The following is a 17,598-nucleotide window of genomic DNA, read 5'->3' on the forward strand; positions in this document are numbered from 1 at the left end:
CTGTGGATTATCAACTGATAACGCCACCGATGGGCGATCGTCACCCATGAAGAATCGTACGAAACAAACCCACTTGAAGAGAAATGCTTTCTAACGATTGTTTGCTACGATAACCGGTAAACAATCGATTCTCGTCTGAAGTGGACACACCCGACAAAACCGAACTTCAGCATAATCTCGAGCACCGCGTCAGTCACGGTCAATGTGCGTACGGCCTCGGTCGGCATGCGAGTCTCTTCACTCACAATCTTCCGGATTACCCGGGGTTTTTCCTCTTCATTGGCATAAAGGGTCCGCGCCACGTGCGCTTGGCGCGGGTCAATGTGATACTCTCACGATTCATTCATTTCGAGAACCTTGGCGATAGTGAAAAAGGACAGCTAACTATAATTTAAATAACGTAATTTTATTAACAATTGCAACTACCTTCGGTAGTGCACGCACGTAGGTTCGTTCGTTTAGGAATTTTCGGGAGCCAACCTCACGCTCTTATGTACACTCTGGATCCTCCGTCCTCGGTTCTGTACACGTTCTTCTATGTACATAGTTATACATGTTGCACTGCTTCTTCAATACACACTATATGGCGCACAGGAACCGTAAGCACACCTTCTCCAGCACGCGCGCAATCGCTAAGCAGATGATCGTAGCGTCGCACGATCACCTAGCTTGTTTATTGATTCGATGAAATAAAAGCAATAGGATAACAACTTGCTCGTGCGGTTGGGATCCCTCAGTTATGATTATGGCCAAACGTGAGCGGGCTGGGCAGGTGCTTGGATTTCTTCCGCTCGATCAGCTCGGCCAACGTTTCCCGGTGCTGCTGGTGGCTGATGTAGCCGAGGGATCCCGAGCCAACGGTAACACCGTTCGGGCCGTGGATGTAACCGAGCGAACCGGAACCCAGGGCAATGGGACCATGGTTTTTGGTCAGCAGTGGCGATCGCTGCTGATCATGCTGTACCCCGAAGCGGGGATTGAACGGGGTTAGCTGTGGCAGTGGTGTGGCAAACGTCGGCAGTGGAGAACCAAACGGTGATCCGGCGTACAGTGGTTCGTAAGGGGACGAAAACTTGGTCAGATACGCCGGGAAGGGCGTACGGACTGGACCGGTTCGGAACGGATGAGCGTTTTGGAGCAGATGTTGCCGCTCGTGGTGCAGATTGCGGTCCCGCTCCTCGGCGTGGAACTCCATCACGGCGTACTGTTTCAGGATGCGCCCATCGGCCACGTACGTTTCGCCGTCACCCAGACCGAGATGGTTGCCGGTGAGGAAGGGAAACGGAGACCCGTAGTTGGAGTACTGGAAGAGGTTACCATTGAACAGGGTCGCCGGTTTCAGCGGGGCCAGAGACCTCGGGTGCGTTTCGCCGTAGGACGGTGGTAGACCGGCGTGAGGTGGTGGGGCGTAAAAGGTTGGCGTCGGGAAGGTCGGAGCCGCCAGGTGAACCGGTGGTGGTCGCTGGTGGTGGAAGTAGACGGTTGGATCGGTGACGGTCAGCAAAGGATCGCTCAGATCGATGAGAAGGCGCTTCTGCTTGGTTCCTTTCGCCGAGACACCGCTCTGGTAGGCAGCAACCAAAAGGAACAGTAGAAAGCATGTCGCTAACGGTGGCTACCGGCGGGAAAAGAACCATAAACACGGGCAACGTTAGGGCAAACAGTCAGGAAGTGAAGCATTAAAAGTACAACCCCCCCGCCAATATGAAACAATCCCCACGTGTTAACGGTCAGGTCAGAATGGAACACCTCCGTCGCGATTGCAACCGATTCGATGGCACTCCAGCTTTACGATGCACAATGGCCCATGCGCCGAGGCAATATAAAATGTCAGTGTCAACAACATGAAGTGCCCAAGACATCAGCGGGTTTGATTATTATAGGTTCGTTGCCAACAGAATAGGTGAGGCCAATAGGCCAAACAATACCGCTGTTACTGTGGGTCGTAATTATGCAAACGACGCTTAATTCCTATGTTTGGGTCCCGTACCAAACGAATGGAAGGAATTCTGGTAGCAAACAATGATCTTCTATGGCGCCTTCGAATAACGCCTAAAGTATGCAATCCGCACCGCACCAATTTTTAAATTGTTCTATTTTGATTCGTTTCCCTTAACCGGTTAATAACGGGTGAACCGGGCGTTCAAGCTTTACTTTCTTTACAAATTATTTGAAATGTTTGTGATTTGTGATCATTTAAAATGTTACTTTTCGACTCTCTATGCGAAATAACGACGACCCTTCGGTACGACCCTTGCAGCATCTTTAATAACATACAAAGGGCAAAAGCAACAACAATGCACAAAGGACAACACAAAGCCATTAACATAGCACCCGCGGGGCGTCGATTCCAATCGGTAATCGGATATGTAAGATCCGTCATGTTTCGCCGATCGAGTCGATCGGACGCTCATCGATCGGTATGTTTCACATCTTCATTCGCGCCCAGTAAACGTCGCACGGTATTTCCCGCGTAGCCACAGCGGTATGGGTCTCATGCACTTGACTTTTCCTATCTGAAGCTATCGCTGGGCCATTGGCGCAGCAGGCATTCCTCGTCGCATTGCATTGGGCACGGCAAATCACGATCGGTTGGCTACGCTGAAGACCGGCCGTACCCCTTTTTGGGTGGCTGCTACCGCAATTACGTGTAATGAGAGGATTGTTAGATGGCACGATGATACACGAGCCCAGATTGCATCTGGCACCGCTGGATGGGCGATGGAGATACTCATCGGGGGGTCGCTGTGAACGTGAGGGCTCACGAGGCTTTTTTTGGTGAATTCTTCCGCGAAGTATTTTCGTTATGATTATTGCGTTTAAGTTAACATAATAAAAGTGCAGGATTAAAGGATATAGTTGAATAAAAGAGATACATTTTTCTTAAATTTTGAATTGAATTTGGGGCAACAAATTTCAAATGAATGTATTGATCATCATCGCATCAAGTCGGGCCCCATTTCCTCTGTCCCTTAATGTGGGACAGAGTTAAAAGGCGATCACACGAAATGGCACAGAGGAAATCGTTTTTTTTCATAATTTTAGCCATATTCCATTAACACGACGCCCGCCAAATTGTTTCTGGTGTCCTTGGCACACCCAAATGAGTCATCCACCAACCAATTTGCCGAAAGGAACTACAACTTCACAATTACTAGCGTGCCAAAATGACGCAAAATGGTAAGCAAGATCCGAAATAGTAGCCACTTTACGGGAGAGTCCCTAGTGTTAGGCCTTCGTCGTGTGGCCCCAATTATGCTCCCCAGGTCCGAGCGCTTAACCGACAGAGCGAGAGAGCGAGAGAGAGAACTTGTGACACGAAATTGCGTGTTGGCGCGACGCGATTAACTTTGATTGACCATTGCAACATACATCGGCTTAAGCTTAGCCGCGCGCGGTTACTTTCATTCCACCCCGAAATCGGTTCCCAGCAGGGGAACGACCTGTGGATCGAGCCCTCGGGCCACTTCGGACCGGTGCAAGCTTAGTGCACCAATTAACGGTCGCTTGAACGGCCTTAAAACAAACCCTTCAAATCCATCATCGGGAGCACCGGAGCGACCTCTGCCCACCCGGGACTGGCCACTTTGGGCGCAAATCCTTCTCGGTGGCCCCCATCGCGTCTTTAATGGCCCGGACCGGACCGGCGTGCAAGTGAACCCCTAATTTTGCATCTGTCCACGCAAAGCCCCGTGCGTAAATATTGGCACATTCGCGAGAAGAGAGTTCGTTACGAGAAGGAAAAAGAAAGGAACGGAATCCGAAACGAAACGTGACCCAGCGAGAAGAAGCCAACCTGTCGTTTTGGGGCGCCGAATGAAGCCCGCCAGGTCCGTAATTTAATGGTTCTGCAATAACGCATGAGTCAGTGCGGCGAGGGAAAAAAACCGAGGGGAGCAAACCAACGTAACCCCAAAGATCCGCGAATTGAATCAGCAGGGGGTCCTGCGAATGCGCAATGAAACACTTTCATTCATTAACTCGCCGAGTGGCTCGCACATCCAGTGAGGTAACCGGCCAGCGCGGTACGCCTAGTTCTTGGACCCGGTTCTTTCTTCACCGCGGCTTTACACGCGGCTCCCGGCGCGCTGACCCAGTGCCAACGGTGACAGCTGGTGGCACACATGCACGGATCGAAAGTGATCGGAGCCGCACCCTCCACACTCCGGCTCCGGTCACGTCAGGACGGGCCGCCAGTGGAACCCATAGACCGATGGGCCGATGGTCGCGTTGTGTTGCGTAATGTGTAATTCAATTTTACTCTACGCACGGCCACAGGACCCGACGTCGTGTCGTGTTGGGCTAGACTTTAACTAGACCGTTCGCCCTCAGAATCGGACCCCGAACCGGTCGACACGAAATCAGGTCGCAGTGCGAGTGCCCGGTATCAAATGCGTCGGGACGATAAATAAGACACGCCGACATCCCGTACGGCGGTGACCCTCGGTGACTCGGTCTGGAGCTCCGGTGGGAATTGGGAGTTGAGTTTCAACGTGCCGCCCGGTGTCAGTCAGGTCCGTCCGTGCGATCGGGTTTACTTAACCTCCGGCCCGGATCGCTCGGGGAGGGCCACTTTCGCAGAATGCGCGATACCTCGCGGATCGCGGACTGCGTTTCGAAGAACCCGCCTGAATGGTGAAATGCAGCTGACTGACCACGCGCCTAACTGCGCCATTTCAGGTGCACCGGCCGATTTTAATAAATGTTGACCCCCGGCCGGGACAAGGGGTTGGACCACGATGGGAAATGTGTCACGTAAATCAACCCGGGCCGGCCCGGGGTGAGAGTTTTCAATGGAAAACCGGACCATTCCGGGCGTGAAGTGACACCGCTCGGTGAATGAATGTTGCCGTTAGTTAAGCAAGTTTCTGGCCGGGTCTGGCCGTTCTACAAAGTGGGTGCTACATTCGGTGGCACGGATTACGGTTTCCAGGGAGCGTAGTGGATCAGACGTAGGTCAGACACTCGTAAACGAGAGGGATTATGCGTACGATGGAGGTAAACACGAAGCAATGGGCTCATGTTACATCAGACAAAATATTCAAAATATTGAACCCATTACATCGTGTTTACAGTCCGACGTCCGACATGGATTTTGAACCCATTGATCAGCCTGAAGCGATCACTCGATTAATGTTTAGGCCTACGTCGAGCACCCTTTTGTTGTTCTTTTTGGGAGCTTGAAGAAACCCCGATGGTAATTTATATGATTATCAACCAGACCGATTATCATTGATGAAAATTTAATGTTGATTGAAAAAGCTGTTAACATATTTTACTCCATGTCTCGTACGATCGCTGATGGTTACAAAATCATTTGATTGTGTGAACAGGACACACGCAAAACACTGGACCAATTTAGATGGACCTTGTCCGATGAAACCGTCGGTTAGTGGGTAATTTTAATAAACTCCCTTCAAAACAAACTAATAAAGTGTCCGTCGATGCGAACGACACCCAATCACGGCGGCAGGATCAGCAAATACCGCCATGCCGCTTGATGCCGTTCAATTATGCTGGCCGTGGCTCTAGATTTGAGCCCTACACTTTGAGGCCACCTCGCTTGCAAACTCCCTGCCTCGGCCAGTTGCTGAAATATTACCCCCGGCCCGATCTAATGATACAATGTAATTCGATCCCAAGGGCCTTCGCCAATCCTCGTCCCCGTGGTTCCCGTCGTGGCACAGCCGTCATTTAGCCAGCGAAGCGATAAATATAAACGATGCCAGCCATCCCGGCGGGCATTTCGCTTCGAATGAGCGCCCCCTTATCGATGGCCCAGCACAACGGGGCTCTCTATCATCGGGTCCGATCAATCCGATCGATATCGAATAACCGTGCTCGATGTGGTGAGAAAATCCCGGACCGCGCCATTATTCATCCTTTTTCGCGCCAATCGATTGCTCGGCCGGGAGCATCCGGATCGGTGGAGCGCCAAATTAAATCATCCAACCCGATTACGGCACGCTCGCAGCTGTTCGAAACTAAAACTGAGTTAAGGTCGATAACGAAAAACGCGGTACAAGGCGTGAAACAGATCGTTAGTTCGGCTCGGTGCTACTCTTTGGTCGGTGTACTTTCGGTTTCATTTGCGGTGGTCACTTCTTCACTTTGACACTGCCGCTGCCGCCTGACACTGAAAGTTTGCAATTTTTCGCGCCTAGAAAGTTGACCCCCAGAAAAGTGGGCAATTAAATTGCAAACATCCGTCTGGTGCACTGGTTCGCGCCGCGTTCACTGTCCGATTGAAGCGATCCGTGCGTCCGTTTCACGAGGCCTCAGGGACACTACAAGTGCTCGTCAGAGGCTTCTGTCTCGTTCTCTCTACGGCATCCGTTGTTGAAATTACTGGCCGCGGTCGGGTCGTTGGCGGTGTGATGAATTATTTCAAACCGCAGCAACCAGCAACACCAAACATGTGACGCTCCGGGTGACGAAGGTGTGATCGAACGAGTGTGGTTTTTGAGGTGAGATATGACCCCTTCGAGGGGCGGAAGCATTCAAGGGAAGGCCTCGAGCATCGATCCGTCCACCGCTTATTGACAAACTAGCGCCATCGGACAGCCTTCGGGTGGAGAGAAGGTGTTCGGATTGCTTGGCACTTGCCACCCGAGATACTTCCGTTGCCCGCGGTCCGCCTGTCACTCTTAATTGGGTGGATGTTTAGTACGAACGGATGCCATACTTTGTCGGCAGAAGCAGGAACTCGGGCAAGGGCCTCACGGGATCCAGAGAGAAGGTTACGAAACACATTTCGTTTTGTTTCATCTTAGGCGTCGCATAATTAATCGCTGCCACTACGGCTATTAGTGATTAATTGACGTGCACGCTGCCGGCATTATCTGCAATCCTACATCGAAGTGGCACGGTGGCAACAAATTTCGTGTCACATTTGGCCCACGCCTCAAACGGGGTCCCTTCTCCAAAATGGAACACCGTTTTACACGTGGTAGAATAAAATGTACAACATATTTATCGTCTAACATCATCTCGATCAGATACGCCGTCGGTCGCAGCCCGCTCCCGGGTCGTTATTGACACTCGACGGCTGGCTAGTTAAAAAAAGATTTGACCCCATTGGCCACAATCACCATTACCATCATCATCATCTTACGGGTAGCCCGTACCCTTTCTATTGCGACGTTGGGAGTTCAACCTTTCGAAACGGCCACCGAGAGCCAAAGATTATGTGTCCAAAGCCATCCGCACACGCAGCTAGCCGCAGCACGTGCAGCGAACGCTCGCTACAAAGTTCGTGCCTTGCACTTGGAGGACTTGACGCCGATTTAAATTGCAACCAAGAATTGCGGCCCGCCACTACAATGACATTCCAGTTTGGGATCCGACTTGGCCAAAGTGCAACACACCGATCACGTGCGAGCCTTGCGAGCGGTCAACATATCTGATTAATAACACTCACGACTTGCCCCGACTGAGTCACGATGGACGAAACTGAAGAGGGAGAAAAATAACTCGAACGACAGGATCACCGGACGTAGCAGTTACGGGCGATCGCGCGCATCTCTCTCTGCTCCGAGGCCGAGCCAAAAATGGGGTAGCTTCATCGGGCATGGCGCATAGCCCACAAAAAAAACCCCGCAACGCTACAGGTGCATCAGCTCTGAACGAATGATTTATGGGCCACCGGTCAGCCCGCGATCGATGGCAGGAGATAGCTTTATTTGGTCCCCATTATGCTGTTTGCGCGATGGGCCACGATCGCTGGTCGGGTGACGATCGCACCTTGTTCGCCTGACGTGAACACGGGCTTCTGCGGACCAACGTTTACGTTACCATCATTATGCTGTGCTCAGCCTGGAAGCTGCCTGGGAGTGCAGGGACAAGTAGCGCAGTAGCTGGCGTCAGGTAGAGATGCTGATGTGACGGGCAGAACCGGGGGGGGCACTTTACGAAGAAGGCGCTAGAACTCTAGTCCGGGTTTAGAACTTGCGAGTGGAGCAACAGTCATTCGGTTACACTCGATCATGGGTGAACTTTGCATTTATTTGTGAGCTTCTATCAATCACTCCGATCTCCGACCACGGAACACAACGGTCTCACTGATTTGTCTTTTGGGACACAATTTTCATCAAAGAATTGTTCTTTGTTGCACTCGCGTACTGCTCGCGTGTCTCGGTCACTTTTTTTTGCGATCCTCCAAAAACCCCGAATGATCACACGCTTTCGTCTCTGCGCCGGCCACTGCTACTGCTGGCTCCCGTTACGCTCTTGAGCATCGATCCGCCACGCTACACGCGAGTCCACGCGCTACTAAACGCTGGCGAGACGTACAAATTTGCACTGAAAACATCTGACCGAAACAAGTTCACTTTATAATAGTTAAAGCACTCCGTGTGTGCCGCTCGCGCGCTGGTTCGCCCCTTCCTTGCGCGATCGCGCGCTGGTGCAGGATTCGTCATCAGGCGCGCAGTGGGGACGCAGTCGACGAGGACACGGTGGTGATCGGGTCCCCGGGTCGGACTTTTGTTTTATTTGCTCCGTTCGTGCGCCATTTGTTGGACCTCGTTTGAATGCTGAGAGAGGCCGAGTTTTGCAGAGCGGTGCACTTTTGACGCACCCGATCACTGGCACCGGGTCGGGCCGAAGCCGGGTCCCGCGCGATCGGATTGCGCACCGGGTTCGTCGCTTTCGTTGCAGTCTTTCGTGTTCGAGTGGAGCTTTAAGAGCGCGTCGATCGATCGCGCCCCATTCTTTTTCTTCTTATTGTTTCAATCGTGCCGTACAATGTAGACACCGGCCATTCGCAGCTTTTTCGATGGTTCTATTGAAAAAAAATCGATCTGTTGTTTTTTTTTTGTTCTGCGCAGCTTTCATCGTTCGACCCGAGAGCGTTAGCTCCCGATCGAGCCCGCTGGAAGACAAATGATAATTACGATTATTGACTTTTATGCTTTTACCGCCCGTGCCACACACCCGTGGGTGGCACAGATCCGTCCCGCCCCCCCCGAGGGGTTGATGATCGATGATCTTTGGCGGCGTGATTGCGGGTGTTACAAAACTCACTCAGCAGCATGTTTGCTTGGCGGATCGTTTTTATTTTATTGAAAGGTCAGCCTTCTATCAGCTTCGTGCCGTCCCTGCCACTGTCCATTAGGGGCTAGACGCGCACAAGGCGCAGAATCATAATTGCGCCAAGAAACGGTCGCAATCGGGTTTTCCGATCGCTGTGTCCTTTTCGGGCTCGATCGCCGTTGTTCTAAACGATCGGACTAATTTATCCTTCGGGCACGTTTCGCGCATAAACTTGGAAGCTCTCCGCCCCGGCCGGGCCGGGTGCTGACTAGTGGCCCCGGGAGGGATTGCGGGGACGGAGTGCTCTGTGTTGTGAAAGCATCGGGTGCTGGTGCACCTCTCGCAGCTACCGAATAATGGACCGTTAAATGAACGAGCAGAAGCCGTAAACGCTCGAGCTTTAGAGTAACGGCAAATTTATCACCTTCCCGACCGCACGGCCCAGCGTCAAGTGGCTCGTTCTGCTCCCCCCGGGTGGCGATTACCATCACTCGATCGTCATCAACGCCGCTCTAGGCAGACAGGCTGGCGTGAGAAATGGCTTCGGGGCGTCTCAACGCGCGCGCCTTGCGATGGCCGACACGCCATCGCAAAACTGTCGCACCGTGCAGTTCGCGGGTGATTATCTCACGGACTCACCTAGGCCTGGGCACGCAGGGTCAGATGCTACCGAAATTCTTGGGAAGCACCCGATTGCGTAAAGAATGTGCCCCCAGGCCGCTCGGTGCAATGTTTCACCGTCGATGGCAAGGTCATCGTCGCTAATGGTCGTGTCGACAGTGCTATAAACTTCAAGTGTTACAAGCGCTTGAAGCGCTAACCTTTCTTCGGTCACACATCGTTGGTCGTTCCCCATTCAAGGCCATCTCGCGATTCGCAAATTAGCATTACGGATTCTATTTCCCGTCCATCAACAGTCGAACGAAGTAAGGATAACAACTCCCGCGGTGGACGGCTCGGTTCGTCGAAAGGATTATGCTAATGAAGGGACTCAAAGTTGATTTCCATCGAACTTGCGTCGTTAAGGTTAAGCATTGGCAGGAACACTCGCTCTGGCAGTGCCGGTTTGAAGAAGCTATTGAAAATTGACCGGAATTGGATAGGAAAAAAAAGGGTGATAAACCATTCGGCTCGTGCCAGAAGGAAGCAAAAAAAAGGAACACGAAATATTTTGGACACTTTCCGGCTAGATCGAATCGAATCGATTGCCACCGTTTTCTATCACGCGTTGGCGACCTTTGGCAGCGGTTGACGCAAAACCGTGGCGGCAACATACATTCGCAAACCCACTATCGCCCCTGCTCGCTGCTGGCAAAGGTCACACGGGGCTGTGGGACGGTTTCACTTCACAAACTATTTAGAATCGCGAGCGAGGAGGTACACGAAAATGACAATAAAAAACTAACTAACAACCAATCCAAACCAGCAATAGGTCAATTCGCTGCGTTTCGCTACAGTAGACCGCGCCATTGTCGCGCGCCGATCGTTGATGGCCACCGCCGTAGTGCCGTTACCGAAACCGGTGCGACAAATTACTACCAGTGCCAAATTCGGCCTGCTGCAGGCCTCCGCGCTCTGTAGGGTATAATTAATAAAAATAAGTTCTGCCCAGCCCGATGTCAATACCCGAAGGCCCCCTTCGGGGACTGACGGAGCACGTGGAGGCTCAGAGCGTTTATACTATTTTCGGATTACTAATCCGAAACTCCGATTATAATCTACTAATTTGGATTAGTATTAAACAAAATTGATTCCACTTTTCAATAAGTTTAAAAATTGTATAAAATAAAATACTTGTATAAGTAATCTAAGACTTGGAGAGTTCACGAAAATCTAATCAACGTTATGCCATAAAAATATGTTAAATGTATTCCGTTTTTGTCGCAACATTCGATAGCAATCAATTTTATTGCTGTAATTATTTGTTCAATTTTACAATGCCGACACACCCCCCGGAGGAACCGAGAGGTAAGGGAGCAACTAAAAAAAACACACGCTGTAAACTCGAGGCTGTAAAGTGGGCAACGCGAGGCCTAGAGCCCTGGTACAGCCACGCGCAGCATAAAAGGCAATAAAAGCAGATCGGTGGCCGCCGGCACCGGTCAAACGGCAGGCAAGCCGCGGCAGCATCCGATCATGGCATGAAGAATTTATTGCTCCGATGGCTCCGATCCGACAGCGCCCGATCTGATGGTCTGTCTCGCGGGCACCCTTTTTTGGGGGGAACCTTAGCAGAAGCTAAGCTTGTCAGGCTTAGGCAGTCAGTCGGCTCTTCGGAGTGGTACAATTTTAATGCGCCAACGGCTGCCGGTCTAATTTAGTCACAATGCACTGCCGTCTCGCCGCGAACGGGGCTATCGCATCGGAAAGCTCAAAAAAATGCCGACCCGGTTCGGGTCGGTGGGAATCGAATCCGATGCCGACGGCCACCTGACCTGCCTTCACCAGTTGGCCCAACAGGCAGCTCGGTTTGTCGACGGAGTCGACTTTGTTTTCCGTTCCCTCATAATGGTCACATCCCTAGGTCCTAGGACGACACGGCGCACGGTGGACCGAAAGGAGGGCACCCTTAGGGCGTACTGTCGGGAGGGGGAGTTGGTGTTCTTTTTTTGTGCCTTTCGTGCCGTGGTGTGGCTCACCAACAAAGCGTGGCTGGGGGCCTCTCCACACGTCAGCATGATCATGCCGGTGACCTTTCAAGTCGCCTGGCACGGAGCACTTGGGGTGGCCCTTCTCGAAAAGCCCTTTCGAACGGGGAGGGTTTGGGTTGGTCCATTCAAATCGCACCCAAATACCGGTGACCGTCAGGCCAAAGGGCAGGGCGTTCAAACGGGAGCAACCCCGGGCGGCGAATGGGAAAGAAATTATGAACCCTCAAGGCAACGGGGTCGCGTCAATGCTTGTTTGGGGCGGATTCGGGGAGCCCTAATCGTTGAAGGTCTAATCACCAGCGCGGCGTGACGACATCGGTTACGGCCGGTCGAAGTTCGGGCAGCCCTAAAGGACGGCTTGGTCAACAGATAAGGACCCGGTGGTTAGCTAGGCAAATTTACTCTCGCAAGCCCGTACCTGTCCTAGGGTCGAACCTGTCAACCCGTCCGCTGCAAGTGAAAGAACTGAAAGCTGAACACGTGTCGGTAGCCCCATTTCGTTCCCCCGGAGGCTGAAGGCTTCGAGCGGACAAACTTTGAAAGCTACAATGTAATGTTGGTGGGGCGGCTTGGAAAACGGAGCCTAGGTTCGTGGGACACCGGCTTTTGGAGTTCACTTAAGCTTTTCTGCCAACACCGGTGACGCGTTGACAACCGAAATGGCGTGTATTGTCGTTTGCGATGAGACGATGCTGCTTCCAGGGTTTGGTGGCGGCCAACGGTGAGGCAAGAGTTGGGATTAGTTGACGACGTTGGACAATGTTGCCGATTTTTCGTCACCACTGTCCACCTCGCTTATGGTTGCGAAAAGATATTGACAGCGAAAGTCGACGGTTGATTGGCTCTAAAGTTTTTCTCAAGAATTGAACTTTACCTTTACACTTTAATTTGTTTCTTACAAAAACTCAGTTTTTTTATTTTATTAAAATAATTAGCACTAAAGGGAATTAACTTTCGATTCTACGGATTAAAGATTCGTTCAGTTCACCGAGCGCCATTTCGTGCCAATCCCCCAATCGGCCAATCTCAACTGCCGATTTCACACATTTGTAGATTGCTTTTCGATTGTTGCCGTTCGCCAAACTGTTTTGTTCAAACAGTTCGCAGGCTTAGCCGCGGTCCGGAACTCGGGTGGGCGGCACCGTAAAAGAGATTATCGATCGCCAATTTTCAATTTAGCATTAATAACGGCGCGGGTTCCGTCGGCGCACGGTGAAGAGTTTCGGCACGATTTTCGCCCGGTCACGACCAAACATCATCTTCCAATTGCCATCGAAGGGGGGGTCTGCTGTCTGGCGGCTGCACTTTCTGCAATCTTTAAGGTGTGACGATATTCGTGGGTTCGTGTTGATGTGGCATGTCGTGTGCGGGGTCCCTGATGCCGATGCTTCTAGGGACGGTTCAAACGCGTTAAATGGTACGTCGAAAGGTCGATAAATTATTAATTTGTCCGTCACAAACCGATCGAACGGACCGGTAACCTGGGACAGATTGGAACCGAAGCGTGACTCGACGATGGAGCGGATGTGTACTTCAGCGGAAGCCACCGAAGGGTGATGATGGCATCTGATGGGCCTTCGAGGGGCCACCACAGCAACAAGTACACCGGTAACCCATTTTCACGACATGGGCACACTCTTTTCAAGATCGGGATTTCACAATGGCCCTATTGAGGAGTGCGTTGAAGCGAGAGATTCCTTTCGACATTACTTTCCCTTTTCGACAGTCATCACAATACACGGTTCTGCACGGAAAAATAGTAAAATAAATTAAGTAACTGCTACAAATTGTTTGCCGCATAATGTACCGAGCAGATATTAATAGGCCACAGTTGCACCATAGAGCGGCGCAATTTACTGCTCTAATTGAGTTGACACATGACTTCAAAGGAGGGCGTACCATTGGCAACTAAGAGAAACCGCACACAAAATTAACCGCCGAATGCACCATCAACTCCGAATTAGGGCGCCCGCCACAGTTTACCATCAAAGCGTGCGGTTCTTCTGCAAAAGCCACTGACAAGCCCCCGATCACCATAGCGACGCTGTAGTTGCGTTGCTCTGCGAGATGAACCCCCCCAAAATCGTAGCAACTCATCGGAACGGAACTTCCATTTCGGTGTTTGGGGCCCGAGACCGGGTGCGTTGCATCACTTCAGGTGCCCTCATGCTGAATCTAATTATTCGCCGGTATGGGTCCAAAACAACATTAAATTTATATCTCCGATGTGGGTGCGTGGGATGGATTAATCCCAACGCACCTTGTAGGGTGAGGGACGAAATTAGTGCTTTTGTTCCCCGAACGCTGCGCGAATCGACACGGAACGAAACCTCAGATAAATCCGCAGGTTCTGCAGGGCCACTGAATGGTGATTAATTCGCAGAAAAATATGGCAAGGCTGCCACTGAAGAAGGCATGCGTATTATTTTTTTGAAATATGTTGTTCATTGCGTTTGGTAGACGCATCATTAAAAGGGCCCAATATGAGGCCATTGTTTGTGCCCCGTACGTGGAGTTAATTAAACGCCGCAATTGTTGGCGGTGCAATTCAGGGCGGTAGTAATTAATAACGCAACCCACTGAGTCCACCTCATCCTGTTGTTGACGCGAAATTTATCCGCCGTATCGGCGACCAATTCTTGGTACCTCGGGGGTGTTATTTTGCGTTTGATTGAACTTTAGACTTACAGGCTTTGTAATTTATAATTCAAAGTTCGTTTAAGGTTCGAGTAGGATATTTATCCTCGCGGATAAATTTAAAATAAATTAATTAACGCTCTTGTGACGATAGTCGAAGCAAGAAATCACTGATTTTGCATGTCTCACCCAACGAGGGCTTTTGATCGTTTTACTGCATCCCGAGCTCCGATGGTCTTGAAAAAACTAGCCAATCAATTGAAAACAGACGGATAACTCTGGTGTGTCCCATTCCTACACTGCTCACTGTCACGCACGTCCAGATAATGACCACATTAGCCATCGAGGCGTCCACTTTCTGAGCCCTCCGCCCCGCGAAGGGACCAAGAAGCAACGGCGCAAAAGTAATCCTCCGCGCCCGGCTCATGATCATGCTCGGCCATGTTGTGCAACATGTTGGCGTGGCCACCGGACAGACTGGTTATGCGTCAGGCACAGGGCGGTCCACCGGAGTGCATTCACTCGTCGTCGCAGTCGCCTCGAACCGAACCGAGCCGTAAGGCTCTGGCCATCGGTGGGCCAGGGACCAAGATCGTTGATTTATTCTTGTTAATAGGTACGCAAATGAACACGTGGACAGCTGTGATCGGTTTTGCGTGCGTTCTTACGCACCGTCACGCGTGATCGTGAGCGGCACGTGAGTTGGGGATCGTGTTTTTCACCCACCCCGGGGGCGATCGAAGCCACCCTTTTTAGTGTAGGGGTGTGGTCAGTTACGACCTTCACTATTGTCCCCACAGGCCCGTGTGGCGAGGAGGTGATCGCATTAATTCAAACACCTCGCTTGGCAACTCCGAACCTCAGCGACTCTCGCCGTTGGGACCCTTTCTGGCGCCAAGCGGCAGTTTCGCAACAACGGCCGGAAGTGGCTAGTAAAGTGGACGAAGCGACTCGAAAGCGGATGTTTTGAGGCGATGTAATGCCACGACGACGACGACGACGACAGCCCAACAAACTGCCCAGTGGGCCTCCGGGCCAGTCGACCAAAACGACCGTGAAGTTCAAGTTCACCCAACGGGGCTTTCTTCGTCGCAAACGGCGCCTTTTCACCTTCTCCTTGACCGGGCACGCGTGTCGTTGCGTCACCGGCACCAAAAACCTAGTGTCGAACTCGATGAGTTCGCATCAATAATGCATGGCCAGGCGAGGCTCGGGTAATCGATTTTTAACGTCCGGAAACAGTCTTGATCTTCGGCTAATTGCCACGCGGTCTGACCGCGGCCACGACCGCCTGTGTTCCGATGGGCTCCGATGGGCTGGGAGAAAAGAAATGCCGGGTTGCCGCTCGTTTGATTGCAATGTGCGACTTCGACTTCGGCTCCGGTTTATGATACATACATTATTTATGTCATAATTCCGTGTCCGCAGCCCCTGGGGCTATGCTTGGCTTGCCGCACACGAAGCACACGTACGTGACGAATTGAGCCGAGCATCAACTGTGACACCTGATCGCAGTCCGCGTGACGTGTTTGATGGTGGCGCAATGGCGTTTTCCATTTCGATCGTCGATTGAACCGCCATTGGCAGCCGGGCTGTGGCTCGTTAGCCGACCGCTGTTTTGCCATCGAGGGCGTGGACGTGTCATCGGAAGAAAATTGCCCTCCGGGGCGCCGCCGGTGGAGCCGATTGGGGAGAGTTCTGAGAGCTCGAAACCCTTGCTACTTTTCGGTCGGTCGGCCGCTATCGGATAGCAGCATGGCGGCACACGGGTCATTAGCATGCGATGCCAGATGTAGGTAACGTGACATTTTGGCTCGCGAAACCGCGCACGTCGATCGGTCACGACTTTTCAATTAGACATGGGCCGCATTGGGCCAAAGGACGTGAAACGGGGGCTCAGGTTTTGTCTCAGGTTTCGCGCTGCGTTTGCAAACTCCACCAACACGTGTTACGGCGGTGTGGACAGCTGCACCGGTAACTGTCAACCGAAGTCGTACCGGCCACCTGCATTCTCTCGGGGGTCCGATCCCGGCCGGGCTTCTGGTGATGGTGACGAAAGATGAAGCAATTGGCTGTCACCGGCACCGGCGATCCGATAACGGTGGGCACCTTCGGACTCGGACACAGCACACGAACACCGCACACACGGGATGACAGGACGTGTGTGGACATGACAGGCTGTCGGTTAGGATCGGCCACCCGGGGGTTCGATGTACCTGGTTGGTTCATCAATTTTTCGCTTCAGTTTGTAGCGTTGATTTAAAGGGCTTTAATATTTACCAGTCGGTAACGCTCTTCGCTGTCAGCGCAGCTGACCAGGGTTCGAATCCCGGGATCGGTTGTCACTCAACCGGCCATGGTTTCGATTCCCAATACCGGCGCTGACAGAGGGGGTTGGCGCGGGACCAACAACCCCGCCCGTAAAAACGAACTGTATTACAGATAGCACCAGGGATAATTGACATTAACAATTGTCTCTGGTGCAGGCCAAGACCGCACAGCGGTTGTAGTGCCAAAGAAGAAGAAGAAGAAGAATATTTACCAGTTTCATTTGATTGTTGGTTGGTTTGCTCTATGTTCGGTTAATCTTCTAGTTTGATAGTTACTATTCCTTGCCTGTAAAGCATGGCCTACTTAGAATCGGGAAAAGTCTTCTTGCAGCGCCTCTAGTAGTCGGATTTAAAATGTTTTGGTAGTTACATCTTTAGCAAACATTCGACTTTCGGTGCTGAAAGTTTCATTTTGGTACGCGTAGTTTTTTTAAAAGTTGTGCTTAATGGAACTCGAAAGAAGATAAATAATTATGCGCACAAAAAACACGAAAATTCGCAAAATCAACTGTATATGCTGTGTTTTACCGTTTTCGGGAACCTAATACCGTAGACCGAAAGATTCAGAGTAGACATCGTAGTGAACCGGCAGCTGAACTGGAAGGTTTTGCGATCAATCAAGCAAAATCCTGGACTTTCGGTTCGGACTATTGTTCTAACTCTAAAGTTGTACGAGAAGGTTCCTACGAGTTAAAAAGGATGCTTGCTTTTGGACGACGAAACATACGTGAAAATGGATTTTGGACAGCTTCGTGGGCCAAAATTTTATCTCACCACGGCACGGGAAGATGTCCCCTTCAAATTCAAACTTGTATTCGCCAATAAATGCACGGAATCTAATGATCTGGTAATGAATTTGCACCCGTGGACGGAAAACCAAGATCAAACCAACTGGGCCATGCTTTACTTGATGTTTAATCCCTTTAACTTCATTCCCTTTACTCACC

The 17,598-nt window shown here is 51.4% G+C and overlaps 1 protein-coding gene across 1 annotated transcript; it reads right to left on the minus strand.

The window, feature by feature from the left end:
* Nucleotides 1-733: 733 nt before the first annotated feature.
* LOC131208044 (uncharacterized) lies at nucleotides 734-17,227 on the minus strand. Its single transcript, XM_058200687.1, has 2 exons — nucleotides 17,180-17,227; nucleotides 734-1,615 (listed from the first exon to the last, which is right to left on the minus strand). Exons 1-2 carry the CDS (start codon nucleotides 17,225-17,227, stop codon nucleotides 734-736), a joined length of 930 nt encoding a protein of 309 aa, XP_058056670.1.
* Nucleotides 17,228-17,598: the final 371 nt, after the last annotated feature.

The sequence above is a fragment of the Anopheles bellator genome, chromosome 2, assembly GCF_943735745.2.
Source record: "Anopheles bellator chromosome 2, idAnoBellAS_SP24_06.2, whole genome shotgun sequence".
In the NCBI taxonomy this organism is placed as follows: domain Eukaryota; kingdom Metazoa; phylum Arthropoda; class Insecta; order Diptera; family Culicidae; genus Anopheles; species Anopheles bellator.

What these genes read in the sequence shown, in the direction of transcription:
- LOC131208044 (XM_058200687.1), bottom strand. Translation starts at nt 17,227, where the DNA reads ATGTCTACTCTGAATCTTTCGGTCTACGGTATTAGGTTCCCGAAAACG. An exon ending in GTATTAGGTTCCCGAAAACG is followed by an intron (nt 1,616 to 17,179) that starts GTAAAACACAGC and finishes TCCCGCCGGTAG; the next exon opens with CCACCGTTAGCGACATGCTT.